Below are 18257 nucleotides of genomic sequence, written 5' to 3' on the forward strand. Positions count from 1 at the left end.
GTATCATGGCCAGTATCATGGCCAGTATCATGGTTAATTATGGTCAGTATCATATCAATATCATGGTCAGTATCATGGTGACCATGAAACTGACCATGATACTGACCATGGTACTGACCATGATACAGACCATGATACTGATACTGACCATGATACTGACCATGATACTGACCATGGTACTGACCATGATACTGACCATGATACTGACATGATACTGACCATGATACTGATACTGACCATGATACTGATACTGACCGTGGTACTGGCCATGGTACTGATATTGAACATGATACTGATATGATACTGACCATGATACTGATACTGACCATGGTACTGATACTGACCATGATACTGACCATGATACTGACATGATACTGACCATGGTACTGACCATGATACTGACCATGATACTGACCATGATACTGACCATGATGCTGATACTGACCATGATACTGACCATGATACCGATACTGACCATGATACTGACCATGGTACTGACCATGATACTGACCATGGTACTGACCATGATACAGACCATGATACTGATACTGACCATGATACTGACCACGATACAGACCATGATGCTGGTACTGACCATGATACTGATACTGACCATGATACTGACCATGATACTGACCATGATACTGACCATGATACTGATACCGACCATGATACTGACCATGATACTGACCATGATACTGACCATGATACTGATACCGACCATGATACTGACCATGATACTGACCATGATACTGACCACGATACAGACCATGATGCTGGTACTGACCATGATACTGATACTGACAATGATACTGACCATGATACTGACCATGATACTGACCATGATACTGATACCGACCATGATACTGACCATGATACTGACCATGATACCGACCATGATACCGACCATGATACTGACCATGATACTGACCATGATACTGACCATGATACTGACCATGATACTGATACCGACCATGATACTGATACCGACCATGATACTGACCATGATACTGATACCGACCATGATACTGATAATGATTATTATGATGATGTAACACTTTACTTTTCTCAACAATATGAGACATTATTACATTATGAACTTTTATTACATTATAAGCGGCTACGTGAGATTTTTAATGTAACACATTATTACATTATTACATTATAGAAAAATCTGTTATGCGCTCATTTTTTTATTACATTATGAGCTGATTATTACATTATGAGTTTTTATTACATTTAAATTATTACATTATGAACCGTTATTACATTATGAGCCGTTATTACATTATGAGTTGCTACAACCCTCTTTGTAAACTGAACCTGCGTTGACTCTGTACTTGAGACGAAAAGCGCATCGCAACGTAACTATTTTTGGCTTATGTTCCCACTTCCCACCATAATATGGATGCTGGGGTTCAAGTGGGTTAAGTGGCTGACAAAATCAAAACCCTGATTAATTGTGAATTTCCTCATTTGTGACCAGGCGTTATGAGAACCACCACACTGGGTCCTTCGTGCTGTACCAGAGCCTGAGCAGAACGTTCGAGGTCCACGCTCGCCAGTGGGACTGCGGCAGCCGGCACCATGCCGTGGCGTGCAACTGCGGCGTGGCGGTGCGCGAGGGCGCCGAGGTGGCCGTGTTGGACATGTGCAACGGCCAGCTGCAGGAGACCCGGCCCCAGCTCACCCTGAAGAGCCCGGGGGACGCCGGGAGCGGACGCGTCCGCGTCCTCGAGACCCATCAGGGGAAGAAAGTCACTGTAGGAATCACGTTCATTTTTTATGCAATAGACCAGTTGGTTCTCAAACGTTTCAGGCCACGACAAAACAAACATAATCATATTTGAACTGGAACTTTTTTCCTCTTTCGGATTTTACAATTTGGCCAATGTTGTTATGTTATGTTTGTTAAACAATGAAAATTCAAAAGAACGCATCAATGCGTTCTTTTGAATTGCTGGCACGCAAGCGATGGATTTGAAAGAACGCATCGATGCGATCTTGGCAATCAATGTGTTAAGCAAATCATGTGGGGACCCCTCCCCCCAAAAAAAAACTTTTGGGGACCACCCTGGGGGTCCTGGCCCACAGTTTGAGAACCACTGCAATAGACCACTGGTGTTCAACATCGGGTCCGGGGACCACCAGCGGCCCAAATGGACCCTTACGTGTCTGTAACTCTGAGAGTGTTAAAAATGAACCAGATGGAACGAAAATAGATCCTTAGTTAAAAAGCACTGAGGATTTCCTAGTATAGGTATACAGTAGTTTGGTTCAGTGATTCTCAACAAATTATAATTTGAAGGACCCCCAATTTGATATGTTTTAGGCTATGGACCAATTCAAGTTTTACATTGAATTACATTTACTGTTAACATCTTGTGATCAATAATGAACCCTGAGATTAGATACCACTGTTTTAATTGATGTAAACTCTATATACTGTACAGTATGTACAGTATTTGGTATGTTTTGTGCATGAAGAGAAGAGTATGTTAATGAGCTACTGGGTGTGCCTCTCCTCTCGCTAGTTGATCTTTCCGTCCGGGGCCTTCGTGAGGGCCGACGTCAGTGATTGGGGGATGAGCCTGTCCGTCAGAGCGCCCAGCAGGGACTACGGCAACACGCGAGGCCTGTGCGGGACCTTCGACCGAAACGTCAACAACGACTTCCAGGGATCGGACGGAGGCTCCTACAGCACCGACGACCTGGATGGATTCATCGAGAGCTGGAGGTCAGTCAGTCACGTGGGATTTCAAATGGGTTACAAAGCTTGAGGAAATGTCCTTTTTGTTTGAGCAAACATCATTTACAATGGGTTGTAAAAGGCTTGAGGAAACACCCTTTGCAATGGTTTACATTGCAGGAGGAAACGCCCTTTTCAATGGGTTAAAATGCTTGAAGAAATTACCTTTATTTTTTTGCTTGAGGAAACGTCATTGTCAATGACCAGGGGTGCACATAACTTTTTAGGTCTAGTACTCAGAAGAGCACCTGGAGATGTGACTTTGTGCGCACCAAAGTAAATGGTCCCGTTCCGTTTTGTCAACGGGGGGGGGGGGGGGGGTGCTGCGCGAGACGCTCTGCTTCCAAATTCCGCCGATTTTCGCCGTTTTTTTTTCACTCACGCCGCTTGGTGAACCCCCCAAGGTTGGTGCCCTGTGCTGCGCTGCTTTTATCCGCCAAATTTGGGACGTTCACGGCATATTTTGCACCATTACGGTACGTTCATCATCGGTGACGAGTGCCTCTAACAGCCGCTGCGTGCAGCGGGCTGCGAGTCGCAGCCTGTCTGTGTGTCAGGATGCGAGGCTCACACAATCACAGCATGCGTCCCCCTGCGCCTATGGCTGTACATGGGGCCGACACGTGCTTTAGCGTGATTGTGTGAGTGTGGCTTCAGGAAGTAAATTCCTAGCCTCGATCTCCAGGCTTTTCTTTTTTAGTTTTGCTAAAAAATAAAAGCTTGGAAATTCCTGTCCCAGCTGTTGGTACGCAAAAGCGCCTCGCGTCGTCTGATGTGGTGCGCATTATTTATTTTGGGTGCGCATGCGCACCTGCGCACCAGTTATGTGCACCCCTGTCAATGACAACACTTTGGGAAACGTCTTCAATGGGATACAATGCTTTGAAATGTATTTTCTTTTGGTTGGTCCATCCATCCATCGGTCAATTTGAGTGACCCCCCCCCCCCTTGCTTCTAGCACCACCCCTCAGGCCAAAATGTCAACTTTACAAACGGGATAACATCTCATAATCTATTAGGCAGATAGCAGAATGAACCCTACCATGGCCTTTCCTCTAATGCATGAAGTATGTCTATATGCCTGAATGTTTTCTTTGTAATAGAGGTGTGTATTTTCTACAGTAATATAATTTTACCCTACACTTAATGTACACATGTTACTGGAGAATACCACTTCTCATGCCTCCGGAAGTGTTTTTAGGCATTGTCCCCCACATTCTTCTTAATCCATGTGTATCTTTTTAACAAAATGTTACTCTTTTTATTTTCACTAGTGAGAGCAGGCTCTTAAGCAGGGGTCTTCAACAGGGGGTCCGGGACCCATAGGGGGTCCTCAGAGTTACTACAGGTGGGCTGCCAAATCTTTGTGTGAAAGGATTTTTTTTTACATTAACCACTTGAACCCTAGCATCCCTTTTCTGAGGAGAACTTTAGCCAAAAATAGCAGATCTACAAGCTCACAGCGTTGTGAGCTTGTAGATTGGCTATTTTTGGCAAAGAGGTTTAGGTGTAGAGAGAAAAAAGAGCAGACCAAGTAAACGAAAAGAAGTTTAATCTGAAACACAATTTTATACAATATAGAGGGTCCCTGCTTCATCTCTCTCTCAGCTAGGGGGTCCGTGGCCTGAAAAACGTTGAAGACCCCTGCTCTAAAGTGTTATCTGGTTCCAACCACATACAGTTTTCATTAGTTTTGTTCATTTTGCGCTCCAAAAAAATACACATTCAGCCTTTGTTCAATTCAAGATCTCTGTTTGCCATCAGTTTTCATCAATTGTGAATATAAAACATGCACAACACAAATGTTTTGACACAGTGAGCCTCAGCCATGTCCAGGAGCCCCATTTCTAATTAGCACAAGTAATGAGCCGTGGATTGAAAATAGACAAATGTGGAAATGAAGTCAAACTCTGCCCTTTTTTTTAGAAAATGGTCACACTTCAGTGGCTGTTCCAAAGCTCTTTCTAGCTGGCTGAGCACAGTGTTGTTTTGTTTCAGTAAGCACTTATGTAATTTAAGATATACATACTGTACAGTAATGTTTGAGAAAACATCATCCTATGTATTTCCTCACACATGCTTGATGCCCGCATGACCCAACTTCATCAACAATAGAGCATTATTATAATAATAATAATCTTTAAATCTTTATTAGAGTTAGAAAGTGTATGTGTGTATGTTGTGTTATAATACAAACTTTTAGTAGACCTTGTGAATAGCATTTTGCGGTACATACCATTGTATGGTGTCGTATTTACCGTTTTGTATTGTGTATTGTGGTAAGCTTAGTAGAGCATAGAACTAAACTTAAAGCTGCACTCCGTAAGTCTTGTCCTTCCAAAGCAGGTCTCCACCATCAGAGACCAAACTTGTACACTTCATAAGATGGTATCCCTGCTTGTCCAGGGGAAATATTGCAATTAGTTGTTGTTGTTTTTTACCATAAATGTTATTGTTATTTAGATAACATATTGTTTAGACAGATGCTAGGTTAATTGTTTACATATTATCCTAATTTCAACACTACTATTGTTCTCTCTGAACACTACTTATGTGACTATTTTATTTAAATTGTTGTTTATTGACTAGAGTTGATGCTTACTCTGCTCATTCCAATCTCGCAATTGTAAGTCGCTCTGGATAAGTGCATCTTTGATTGATTACTTTATTTGTCAGAAATGAAAACGTGATACGAGGTACAGTAAGACATTTTGGGTAAAGGGATTACTCAAAAAAGTCCTGGGTACTTGTTTCCATTGTGGTCTGCCTAAATACCTGTTCCTTGCTTCGTTAGCATCCTTCAATTGAGTGAAAAGCAGAAACCATCAGTACCAAATTTTTTTACTTAAGTAAAAGTATCAATACTGCAATATAGAAATACTCTGTTACAAGTAAAAAAATCCAGAATTCAGAATGTACGAGTAAAAGTATGAGTAAAAGTACAAAAGTATTAGCATCAAAATGTAGTTACCAAAAGTAAAAGTATTCATTATGCAGAATGTCCCATTTCAAGTTTTCAAATTATACAAATCTTTTGAAAATAGCTGATCTACAAGCTATTCTACGCATTGTGAGCTTGTAGATCGGCTATTTTCAAATGGCCGAAATGGATATAGGGCTGAAGTGGTTAATGTATGTTTTGAAATAATAATCAAAATCTACAAAGTAACTAGTAACTAAAGTTTTCAAATAATTGTAGTGGAGTAAAAGTACAATATTTGCCTCTGAGATGTAGTGGAATAGAAGTAAAAATATTGGAAATTGGAAATACTCAAATAAAGTACAAATACCTCAAAATTGAGGTATTAAGTAAATATACTTAGTTACTTTCCACCACTGGAAACCATGCACTGTATCAACCTGCTCTCTCCAGGTGTTTTACCTCCCCTCCTCTGTCTCTGTGTTAGGATAGCTCCCGGCGAGAGTCTATTCGACAAAACTCCCGCTGACACGCAGCAGGAGAGCAGGAGGCCTTTCTGCCAGTGCCGAAAAGGCTACGGCGCCGTCCGGCCCTCGGCCAGGGGCATGAGGCACCTGTACACCCGCTCCTCGGCCCACTCCGCCTGCATGGACCACCACGATGTGGACTACACATCGCTGTTCCCCTCCATGGACACCACGCTGGAGTACCTGAAGAGCTCAGCGGATGAGGACGAGCCACTCAGCCAAGGTTGTTATAGTTAACTGAAACTAACCGAATAAGGGAAATTTTAATTGAGAGGGGGAAAAAAACTAAACAAACACTAAACGAATAGCATTCTAGTTAACAGAAATAAAAATAAAAATGTCGCTTTACAACAAAAATAACTATAGCTAACTGAAACTGTGTGTGTTGTGTTTACAAGACTAAATAAAACAAACTAAAATTGTAGAGATGTGCTTAGTTTTAGTCTTTGTCAATGTTTCATACAGTACGTCCAATTATGGAAGAAATATGTTAGAAATCTTTGAAATTGCGAAAATAGCCAATCTACAAGCTTGAGATTATAAATAGGCCATTTTTGCTATTTTTTACATATTTATTATTTTTGACAACATGGCTTGGAGTACTCCAATGGAGTATTTCTACATTGCAGTATTGATACTTTTACTTAAGAACAAAATGTGTGTATTTCTTCCACCAATGCTAGCATTACAACTTCAGCCCTGTTGTCAAACATCTTCAAATATAACCTTAACCTTGCAGACGGCATCTTGGACCTGTCCTCATTCAGCAGCCATCCTTTGGAGAGGAGACACTCCCAGACGTACAGAGAGTTCGGACAACACGAGGAGGACGGGCTGGACGGAGAGCTGAAAGAGGACGTCCTTCTGTCTCTCAACCGACCAAGCAAACGGACATCGTATGACACGACTTTAACAACCGCCGCCTGCAAAAGAGCCACTCCGACGCTTTTCGGGATTCCGGACGAGGCGGCATCATCGACGCCGAGTCGGACTCCGACTCTCGGACGTTCCGAGATACCGGACGAGACGACGGGGGCGAACTCGACGGAGAGCTCAGGGAAGACCTCCTCCCACTCTCGGCGGACCGGCCCAAGAGGCAGACGCTCCCGTTGGAGGTCAGTGGTGGAAGAAAAAGTTGAAAAAACGCAATGTAGAAATACTACAGGTTACAAATAAAAGTCCGGTATTCGAAATGCTACTTGAATAAAAGTACAAAAGTATTGTCACAAAATATACTACTAAGTACCAAAAGTAAAAGTACTCATTATGAAGATTGTCCGAGGTGTTTTTTCAAAGATTTTCAAAAATGTTACAAAATCTTTCGAAAATAGCCAATCCACAAGCCCACAAGGCATTGCGATTCGACACGTTGAGAGCTTGTAGATAGGCTGATTTCTAGCTGCTGAAGTATACAATGGGGCTTAAAGGAATAGTTCACCCAAAAAATTACTTATTTTCTATCAATTACACACCCCATGAACCCCTTGAATTCATGGAGATTTCTTTGTTTTTGACTCATACCTGAGCCAATAATTTATATTTGTTGCATTTCCGGTAGGAGACTCAAAGAGACACCTTTGAGTCTCCTACCGGATACATAAGCATCTTTCCGCCGGTAATCAAATTATTGGCTTAGGAATGCAACAAAAACAAAAATATCTCCACGAATTCAATGCTTCATGGGGTGTGTAATTGATAAAATAATATTTTGTGGGGGTGAACTACTCCTTTAAGTGGTTTATGTATGTTTTGCAATAATCTAAATCTGCAAAGTAACTAGGAACTAAAGTTGTCAAATAATTGTAGTGGAGTATAGGGGCTTTAGCGCAGCATCTGGGAGCAGCGTGTGCTGAGCGTTTATTTTGCCCATGCACTTTCATGTGTGACGTTCTTAACGTGACATACTTTCAACTTAGAGTTGAACATAGTAGTGGACTAGAAGTATAAAGAAAAATGGAAATACTCAAGTCAAGTAAAAGTACCCGATTAAATGCACTTTGTTTCTTTACACCCCCCCCCCCCCCCCCCCCCCGGCAGACGGAGCCACTGGAGTTCCGTCCCATCTTCCCCGCCGCCCAGAGCCTGAGCTGGTGGGCGCGGTGTGCGGCGGCCTGGTGAGGAGCGTTGTCTATATTTAGATCAGTGAATCTCAAAACCTTTTCATGTCAAGGACCCACGTGCAGGGCAGGAATTTCAGGGAGGCCATGAAGGCCATGGCCGCCGTTGGCCCACAGTTTGGCCTTCTGCCCTTCAAAAAATGATCTGCCCTAAGGCCACAGTGGCCTTGATGCCCCAATCCACACTGCCCCCCAGCTGATTTAACAGTTTTCTCCTCTGTCTCTTTCCTGTAGTCTTCACAGACATGAACCGTTTGTGGTCAGAGAAGGACATATGCAATTGAACTAGGCCCTTGCAAGAGCGTAGATTGACTTCTGAGACACAGAGTATGTGACAAACAGAACATAAACTCACATGCACTAATAATACACATGCTGTTTGGGCCAACAGTTACAGGACATAAGGTAATCAGACAGAGTACAGAATTACCGTTTCTATTTCACTGTCAAGAGTCTGAATTCTTAACTCCTCAGTTCTCATCCCCATCTTCAAACCAGTCCAGTGACTCTGAGTATGAACTTCTGAACTCCTTTTCAGGACTTGTGTTGTATTTATTTCACTGATGGTTCTACTTAATTTTCATACAAATTCTTTCTTAGCTCTTAAATTAAATGTATTATTTCAGTGGACTTAATGTCAGTGTTTTATCTGATGGCCTTGCCTTTGTGCCCTCAAAATATTTACAAGGCCAAAGGCCATGTGGCCTTGCCCCTAAAAAGATGAAATCCCAGGCCTGTTGTTGGCCACAGATCCTCCCCCATCTGAAAAGATCTTGTGTCGGGGACCCCAGAAGAGAAGATTTGTGTTAAAGAAATATGTATATTGTTGTTTCTGTTGGGCGGAAACCTTGTATCTCCAAAACTTTTTTAACTCTTTAACTGCCAGAGTAATAATGTAATAGTGTCACTCCACTGCCAGCGAAAACGAGTGATTTCACCAACCTTTGAAAAATCATGGAATATTTTCCGTGATCGCTGTCTTCACGGCCATCGCCTCATTACACGCACGGGGGTCTCGTAGTATAGGGGAAAAAAAGTATCCGGTAGCGGTAATCCATTGCATAGTTGTGGCCAGTTGAATGTGGTTTGTTTTTGCCAAAAAACTACAGAAACGGAGATTAAGCCATTTTCCCCACTACGAACACACAGGAAGTAACGGAAAATAAATGATGTCAGTCCCGGGTCTGTCGGCTATTTTCACTATCTTTGTGCAACACTCTTGTAGGATATTCATTTACGGAAAAACATGAAAAATGTAAATATGGAGATATGAGGTTTCTGCCCGACAGCGACGATATACATTATTCCCCCAAAATAGCCGATCTAAAAGCTCACAACTCGTCACATCGCAACGTGTTGTGAACTTTTAGATCGGCTATTAGTTTTTATGGCCAAAACATAAAAAAGGGTTCAAGTGTTTAAAGGGATAGTTCACCCAAAACATAACTTTTTTCCTATCGATTACTCACCCCATGGAGACTTGAATTCATGGATATTTTTTTGTTTTTGTCGCATTCCTAAGCCAATAATTTGATGACCGGCAGCAGTTCCGGTAGGAGACACAAAGAGTCTCCTTTGTCTCTCTTACCGCTGCCTACCGGTCCGCTGGTCATCACATTATTGGCTTAGGAACGCGACAAAAACAAAAACATATCCATGAATTCAAGTCTCCATGGGGTGACTAATCGATAGAAGAAAAGTAAAGTTTTGGGTGAACTATCCCTTTAAACTGATTTGTATGCTTCAAGGATCCCTGGGGGTCCCAGGACACCACTTTGAGAATTCCCTGGATTAAAAACATATATATATATTGCTTATGTGCCGGTTCCATACTTGGAGAATGAGTGTGAGAGGAGGTTGCTGGACAACCGGACGGTGCGTGTGGTGGAGCTGGGCGATGCTCCGGGGGAGGTTGTGACCGCCCTGAGATGCCCCAACCTCTGCAACGGGAACGGACACTGCACCGAGTGCAATCTGGGAACCCATCGCCAACTGAAAATGAAAAACAGCGCCCTCTGCTGTTTGTTCTATGTCTGTTGGCTCTGGGCGGAAGAAAACGTAGCACCAGAGCACAAGGAAACCGGTGTTTGTGTTATGCCTTCAGCGCATCACTTCCGGTTGGTGCGACTATGTTTTCATTCCCACTAACAATATTTCTACACGGAACACTAACACCACTTCTCCCAGAGAACATGGATCGTTTTGGTTATAAGCCCACTTGTTTCTATGATGAAAGAGTAAGTTAAAATGTGAATATATTTCCGTGGTTTTGTCTGCTCCGCGGACGCTATTGTTAAATTAGTTTCGGTTTGTTTCGAGGGGGGAATGATCGACGGACACGTGAATCCCGCCCACTACATTTGATTGGGTAAAGCGCGGCCTGCTTCCTGATCTGAAGGCACGCCCACGCCCACACAGTGTGTACACGTTATGACGAACATTCACGACAGATTCCAACGCAGAGCAGAATCTGTTCTTGAGAGATTACACCGAGTGTGGCTGTCAGTGTTACCCCAGCTACAGCTTCTACGACTGTAGCCTGTACACTAACCCTGCTGAGGGCCACCCGTGCGTAGGTCACTGTTTGCGACACTTTTCAGTTCAAGACCCAAAAGATACATTTGATGTCTCCTCGGGAACCCAAACTAAAAAAACATTATGAATTAATAACTTAAGCCGTATTTCAAAAATAGGGAAAATAGCATATATACAGGGTTTATGAATTTATTTTATTGTTTTTACATTTCTGAAATTATTTTGAAAATGTTAGACTTTGTTTAAGTTCTGGAGGAAAAACGTAATTGTTTGAAATGATAAATACTTTTGTAGGAAACGCAACCGACTCATTGTTTAGGAAACACTGCCGTAGATGAGTAGGTACTGCGACTCGGAAGGTCGCTGGGTCGACCCATTCTGTGTCAAAGTGTCCATGAGCAAGACACTTAAACCCTAACAGCGCCTCCAAATAACATAACAGTAGCATAACATTTGAGTAATTGAGTAATAGATTTCTGTCTCCTGATAGGTCAGACTACAGTATAAACCTGCCGATATAATACTTATTGGCTGACAGTATTCTCTGCCTCCTGATAGGTCAGACTTTAATATCTCCTCCAGATTCTGATTGGCTGACAGTGTTCTCTGTCTCCTGATAGGTCAGCCGGTGGAGGTGACAGACCTGGAGAACAGAGGGCTGTGTGACATCAGGCATTTTGACTGTCGCAGTGTCAGGGTGTTTGGCCTGGGCTTCATCCAGTCCCCAGACCTCAGCTGTCTGGCCACCAGGCTGACGGTAAGAACCCTTCACAAGCTCACCACACATGTCTAGACCCCCAGGGGTCCTTGATGGGGTTCCAGGGGGTCCCCAGCTACGGTGCTGTGAAAAAATATATATATTTATTTGTATTTCTTTGTTTTGCATATTTGTCTCACTTAATCATTAAATCATTAAAGAACCCAGTGGTTTCATTGAAGCCAAATGGACATGCTGGCCATTCATGGTACGGCAGGCCTGGGGCAGGCCACGAGGCTGCGCGCTTCTGTGATGCAAAACGCGTCACCTCTGTGACGCACTGAGGCCCAAAATAGGCCGCGCCCACCAAATTTCCAACCCGGAAGAAGGGGTGATTTAGGCCCATGCGCTGGGTGAGCAACTCAATGCAAGTGGATGGGAGGAGATTTCTGGTGCCCTCTCTATTATTTTTAACTCTATGGGTTAAACACATCTTAATATTGGTCAAGGAAAGGAAGTTCTATCCAAACCTACCTGTCCCTGAAAAGGCTTTGTCAAGCGTCTATATGAACACAATTGGGCCCGTGTTCGGGGGGAGGGAAGCCGGGCAGGGAGGGTGATATTTGTCACTGCAGGCACCTGTCAGCAGGGAGTGTTGGGCGGGAGGAGTAGGACGAAGGCTCTACCTCCTCCCGGTGGGGGTTCCTCCTGGGGGGCAGGTGAGTCAGTAGAAATGTGTGTGGGGAGGAATTAATTGGCATCACGACTAAATTGGGGAGAAAAATGGGTACAAAAAACACCAAAAAACACACTTAAACAACAAACAACTGGAAGATCTTTTCTAACTGACTGGCCATTCCTCCAGACCACATTAACAATGAGCATAACATCTGACACTGGACTGTCATGTTTTTATCTTTGTCTGTCAGACGTCTATAAAACCTTAAAGATATATGTGTGTGTGTGTGTGTGTGTGTGTGTGTGTGTGTGTGTGTGTGTGTGTGTGTGTGTGTGTCTGCGTGTGTGTGGGTGGTCCGCAGTACATGAACGGTGAGTGGTCTCCAGGTGAGAACCAGAGCCACGTTCCTCAGCTCCAAGGTTCTGGACTGTGCCGTTCCATCCCTGAGCAACATGGCCGCCCACACAGAGGACTTCATGATGGATGACAAGCCCTACGCACGCTGGGAGATCCAGGTAACGCTAAGAGTAGAACAGTACTATTTTGAGGAACTTTTATGATACTTGAATATTTCCAATTTCACAATTTCTTAAAAGCTTTTTTTTATGTATGGAGTTTTTTTTTATATATTTTATTTCTGAAATTATTTTGGAAAATGTTATTATTATTATTATTATTATTATTATTATTATTATGTTTCATGTTTCAGATTTATGAAGAAAAGGATTTTTTTAATTTTTTAAAATCTTTTGAAATAATAATTTTAACACATTGAATGCCAAAAACGGTCCGGACCGTTTTTGAGGGTCCAAACGAGAAGTGCCGAAAACGGTCCGGACCGTTTTTGACCCAATTCTATTTTTATACGAGTGGCCCACGTGGGGCGCTAAAACGAAACTTTGACATCACCCAAGGAGTTTCTGAGAAGAAGAAGCTGGATGAGGCTCCATGTCAAAAATCCTTCCGGTCGGGGTTTTCAATGTTATCTCCTTGACTAAAAGCTTAATATCTCCATTTCTTTTTAATGTGGTGGAAACGAGCCGTTTTCGATCGGCGATCACGCTGCAATGGAGGGTCGCGTTGGAAATATTATTGTTCCAGGCGTTAGTCGGGACCCTCCGCCGTCTCGCACGCACGCTTTGTTTACATGCACTTCCGCGTCTGGGCTTCTCACAGCACGAAACGTATAACGCAAGTGGATGGAAGAAATGCAGGCACTCAACGTATAATATTTTAATAAACCTCTGGCACCCAATGTGTTAAAAGGAAACTTATAACAATAAAATACTTGTGACCTATAAAAATGGGTTCATGACCCAAAAATGGGTCGGGATCAAAAAATGGGTCCCGACCCATTGTTTTGGATACACTGGTGTAGCCTACTGCACTGCTAAAGCAGGAGTCTTCAACGTTTTTCAGGCCAAGGACCCCTTAGCTGAGAGAGAGATGAAGCAGGGACTACAAAGTGTATACAATTGTGTTGCAGATTAGATCTGCTATTTTTGCCTAATGTTCCACTCAGAACAGGGGTGCTACGTTTCAAGTCGTTAATTTAAAAAACATTATCCTATCACACAAAGATTTGGCAGCCTCCCTGTAGTGCCTGGGGACCCCTTGGGGGTCCCGGACCCCTTGGTGAAGACGCCTGGGTTAAAAATAAACCAGCTTCCCTTATTTCCTGGCAACTAAAGTTTCCTCCGGAACAACAGCCTGCTTTTCTCAGAGGCTTTTTCTCAGTGTGTCTAAAAATACCAGACTGCCCTTAGTCTAGGACCTGGCTAAGATATGTATGCACTTCATTTAGGAGAGAATATCTCAACTGTTCTTGGCTAATATGACCCCAGGGAACAACTTATGAACTGTGACTAATTCTCTATCCGGGACGAAATACCCGAAAATGACCACGCCCTTTTTAAAATGACCATAACCGGTGCACTACTTCCAACATGGCTCTATCTGCTAAACCGTTGGAGATTTACTGAGGTGCTCAAAATGTTCAGAATACTTATGTTTAGGGAAACAAGTGTAAAATGTCTAATTTGATATTTGACAGAACATCTAAAAGAAACCGCTAGAAATGTATTACAGTCCAGGGCCATAGGGATATTTTTGCACAAATTCAATCTAAGAGCACCACATTTGTCCCAGATGTAACCCAGGGCATGCTCTAATGATTTAGCAAGGGCGCCCGAGCCAGCGACCTTCAGGGTCATCATAGTGGCCAAATCCAATATGACCTGACAACATTTTTGGCTATAAAGTTTGAACCACATTTTGAGCTATGAATGCAAACTTGATGTCTAAATCATGTTTTTTGACAATTAGAAACATGTTTGAATGCTTATCTTTTTGATTTAATCCATCTAGAGGACACTAATTTGATTATCACAAATATGGCCACTATGTTATGAAACAACCAATCTATCTTACAATGTAATTGTATTGAAACAAGAATGATTTAACAGTAGAACTAATTCCTATGATGATAGGCCTACAGCTACAGCTAATACAGTATGTTCAACAATGCTCAGCATAAAATGTAATACTATATAGTATTACTATTCTATACACCATTGACTAGTATGATATCATACAGTACTATAGTCAAAGGTGTATAGAATTGTTTACAATATGTTTATATCACATTATGGTCTTGGTGTTACAACAGCAACCGCTTTACTGGCAAGATAGGTCCAGTAAGGTTCACACTAGTCATGGAGTCCCAGTACCAGCCCAATTTGAAATCTGGGATATTTTGTTGGACGGAGGTTGTCTGATTCCAATAGGAGCTGGTGTGCAGCCGTTTTTACATGCTGAATCAGTGCAGCTTGGGTGGGAGGAATGTTCTTGAGGGACTGAGAAAAGCCACTGTCAGGATTCATCTACTCTGCTGTGGCCATCACGGCTCTTGCCGTACAGTATATGATGATGACCATATACTCCAATCTTTGGACATGGAAAGTCGATCTTTTCAGGCTCCAAAGTAAGGGTGACCAGAGTTTCTTTGAGATACCTGCACTCCTTTTCCCATTGTCAGGGAAGGCTGATGTTGGTCAAATGGTACCAGGTCCCTTGAGAACCTTCCTCCCACCTAAGCTGCACTGATTCAGCATGTCAGAACCTGGGAACCGTACTGGACCCATCTTGCAGATGCCAGTAAAGCTTGCGCCATCCTCCATTTCTTTCTTTGAAATATGCAAAATGGGGGTCCAGCCACACCCAGTCATAAAGATAAGCATTCCAACATGTTTCTAATTGTCAAAAGAAACATGATTTAGACACCAAGTTTGCTCATTTATAACTCATCTGGTTCAAAAGCTTTAGCCAAAACCTTTTTTCAGGTGGTGGCCATATTGGATTTGGCCACAATGATGACCCAGAGCGTTAATGGCTCAGGTACCCTTGCTAAATCATTAGAGCATGCCCTGGGTTACATCAATTTAGGTGCTTCTAGACTGATTCACACAAAATTATTCCTTATAGCCCTGGACTGTAATATGTTGGCAGTTTCTTTTGCGTTTTTTTAGCTGTTCTGTCATAAAATATCAAATTAGAAATATTACACTTTAATATAAGTACAGTATGTATACTTTTTCACCTCCTATTGACTACAAGGACATGACATTTACTGAATCTACTCCCAAAGAGGGTTTGATTTGATCAAATCTTACCAGTAAGAGGTGTAGATTAGCAGGCAGGCAGGCAGGCAGGCAGGCAGGCTCAGTTATTTCTTGTCATGTCATATATATTCAAAGATTTGCAAAAATGTTCACGATTTTTCAAAAATAGCAGATCTACAAGCTCATAGCGCGGCACCGAGTGCCGCGCTATGAGCTTGTAGATCTGCTATTTTTGAATAGCCAAAGTATAAAAGGTAAAAGTTATTGTGATGCTATATTAACACATTTTGCCGGGAACCCCCCCAAGGACCCCTGGGGGTCCCCGGACCCCACTTTGAGAACCAATGCATTACAGAACAGCAGGCAAGCCACAAATGGGCAAGGCACTAGTAATGGTAACACTGAAGGAGGGGGAAGCTCTGGAGGGAGACATTAGTCTCTCTGCTGTGATGAGATCTACAATAAAATATGACGTTTGATTCCTGACATTGCAGTCCTGCATCTTCCTGATCTGTTTAACTTACTTAAAGTAACATCAAAAGCTGCCATTAAACCCCCTGGACCGGCAAATAAAATCTGGTTGGGGAAGTGAATAACCACCCCTCACCCCTCTCTCAGCACCGCAAGTGCCCTTGAGCAAAGCAATGAACCGCCAACTACTCCAGTGGAGTTGCTCAGTGACCAACAGTATAGAACTGTGGTTGTACTGTTCAGCTCCCATGTGTGATAAGTGTGTACATCTTAACATAACTGGTGTTATGTTAAGATGTACAGTACAGGAAAACAGTATTACTAGTAATAGTGACAAAGACAAAACAATTCAGAGGTCTTTATTCCACTCAGGTGGAGGAGGAATCCTAAAGGTCAGAGTTCACATGCTTGTAACTTGAAAAATCACGGGACCTGAAACCCAGCAAAGGCTATAAAAAGCTGGGTGGTCGCTTTCCCTCAACAACGAGCTATACAGGCCCAAACCTACCCCAGTAGAGCACACTTCCACTCTAACACAGGAGGAGCCGGGGATCAAACCGGGAACCTTTCTGACTCCCAAGGGGCCACTCTACCTCCTGAGCCACATGCCGCCCCAAGATGTGTTGTATGATGAATAGTGAACATGGCCGATCTACATGCTCTTAACGCGTCACATTTCAGAAAATCTTTGACATTTTTTTAAATGTGTGCCAAGAATAGGTATGTCAGGTTCAGGTAGAGAGCAGTTCAGACACTTTCCATTACAACCAACATGGACACAGACTCACATCCCACCAGAACCTCTCAGCTTTCCTACTGTCTGTATCAATGCATGAAAACATGCCAAGATGAGTCGACTGATCGCTGTGTTTTTAGGAAAAGAAAGAAAGAAGAAAAGAAAAACATTTGATCTTACCAACAACGTTGGCCATGAGTTCTTCTATGTTGTTCTCAGCCCAGGCCCACGGCCGAGAGCCCTGAACATGACCATGAACACCCCTGGAAATTATATGACAACAATATGACCATGAACACCCCTGGAAATAATATGACAACAATATGATTGTCAATATTGTGAATATAACATCCAATGTGACGATAATATTATTTGTCTACAAGCTCACAGCATGTGACGTGTTGTGAGCTTGTAGATATAATATTTGTGTATTGCCCAGCCCTATCAGCACCCTAATATGATATACATATTAGTATATAATAATTATAAACATACGTTTTACCCCATTTCTCCAGCTCTTCGTCCAGGTATCTCTTGGCCTTTTTGGGCTGAAGTCCCAGCGCGTTTCCCACAAAATAGATGCATTCTTTAGTGCCGTCGACAAGTGAGAGATCAGCTGTACAGACAAGAGACAGTACAGGGGTTTGTAAAATATGTTTTAAGGAATGGCAACTTATACAGCATTTATCCAACAGGTTCTTTGTGAACATGTATTTACGTATAGGTTCCTAAATATATTTTCACATTCACAACTGGTGTATTGATAGACACAATTTGGTCCAATATTTAGTCCAGAATTCCTTTACTGTCTACGTACTGTAGGTATAGAGGTAGCAGTCAAACTCTGATCTGAACAGACATTATTGTACATTCTCTAGATCTAATTACTTGTATGTGTAGATAATGGTGAAGTTTAGCTATCTTCCTACATGCCTCTAGTTTATATTTTTGCATAAGCTAATAACAATGCCTATAGCCTGCTATGGTACACTGTAACCAATCACTGTAAATTTACGGTGGATTTTCAACAGTATCTTTACTGTTTTTCACAAAATTGTAAAATACTGTTAAATTGTCATCCCTTTCCTGTATATTAACAGTTATTCTGTTATTTAACTAATAACAGTAGAAACCGTAATTTAGCAGTACAATAATGTTAAATAGTCATCCCTTTCCTGTATATTAACAGTTTATGCTGTTATTTTA

At 42.4% G+C, this 18257-nt stretch overlaps 1 protein-coding gene and 1 pseudogene across 2 annotated transcripts in view; both read left to right on the forward strand.

The window, feature by feature from the left end:
* Positions 1-8839, forward strand: part of LOC308080986 (von Willebrand factor D and EGF domain-containing protein-like) — a 106152-nt pseudogene extending 97313 nt beyond the window's left edge. The window contains exons 12-16 of the transcript in view: positions 1487-1763; positions 2535-2737; positions 6157-6419; positions 6936-7311; positions 8812-8839. The product of the transcript in view is annotated as a von Willebrand factor D and EGF domain-containing protein-like (transcript). The remainder of the gene's footprint in view (positions 1-1486; positions 1764-2534; positions 2738-6156; positions 6420-6935; positions 7312-8811) is intronic.
* Positions 1-16953, forward strand: part of LOC308080987 (von Willebrand factor D and EGF domain-containing protein-like) — a gene marked incomplete at both ends in the record, with an annotated part of 406904 nt that extends 389951 nt beyond the window's left edge. Inside the window, 4 exon segments of the mRNA XM_080457391.1 lie at positions 11469-11605; positions 12586-12611; positions 12613-12739; positions 16855-16953. Of these exon segments, the coding sequence (XP_080313517.1) occupies positions 11469-11605; positions 12586-12611; positions 12613-12739; positions 16855-16953 (389 nt within the window).
* Between the last annotated feature and the right edge of the window lie 1304 nt (positions 16954-18257).

The sequence above is a fragment of the Gymnoscopelus braueri genome, assembly GCF_963280865.1.
Source record: "Gymnoscopelus braueri genome assembly, contig: SUPER_24_unloc_2, whole genome shotgun sequence".
Classification (NCBI taxonomy): domain Eukaryota; kingdom Metazoa; phylum Chordata; class Actinopteri; order Myctophiformes; family Myctophidae; genus Gymnoscopelus; species Gymnoscopelus braueri.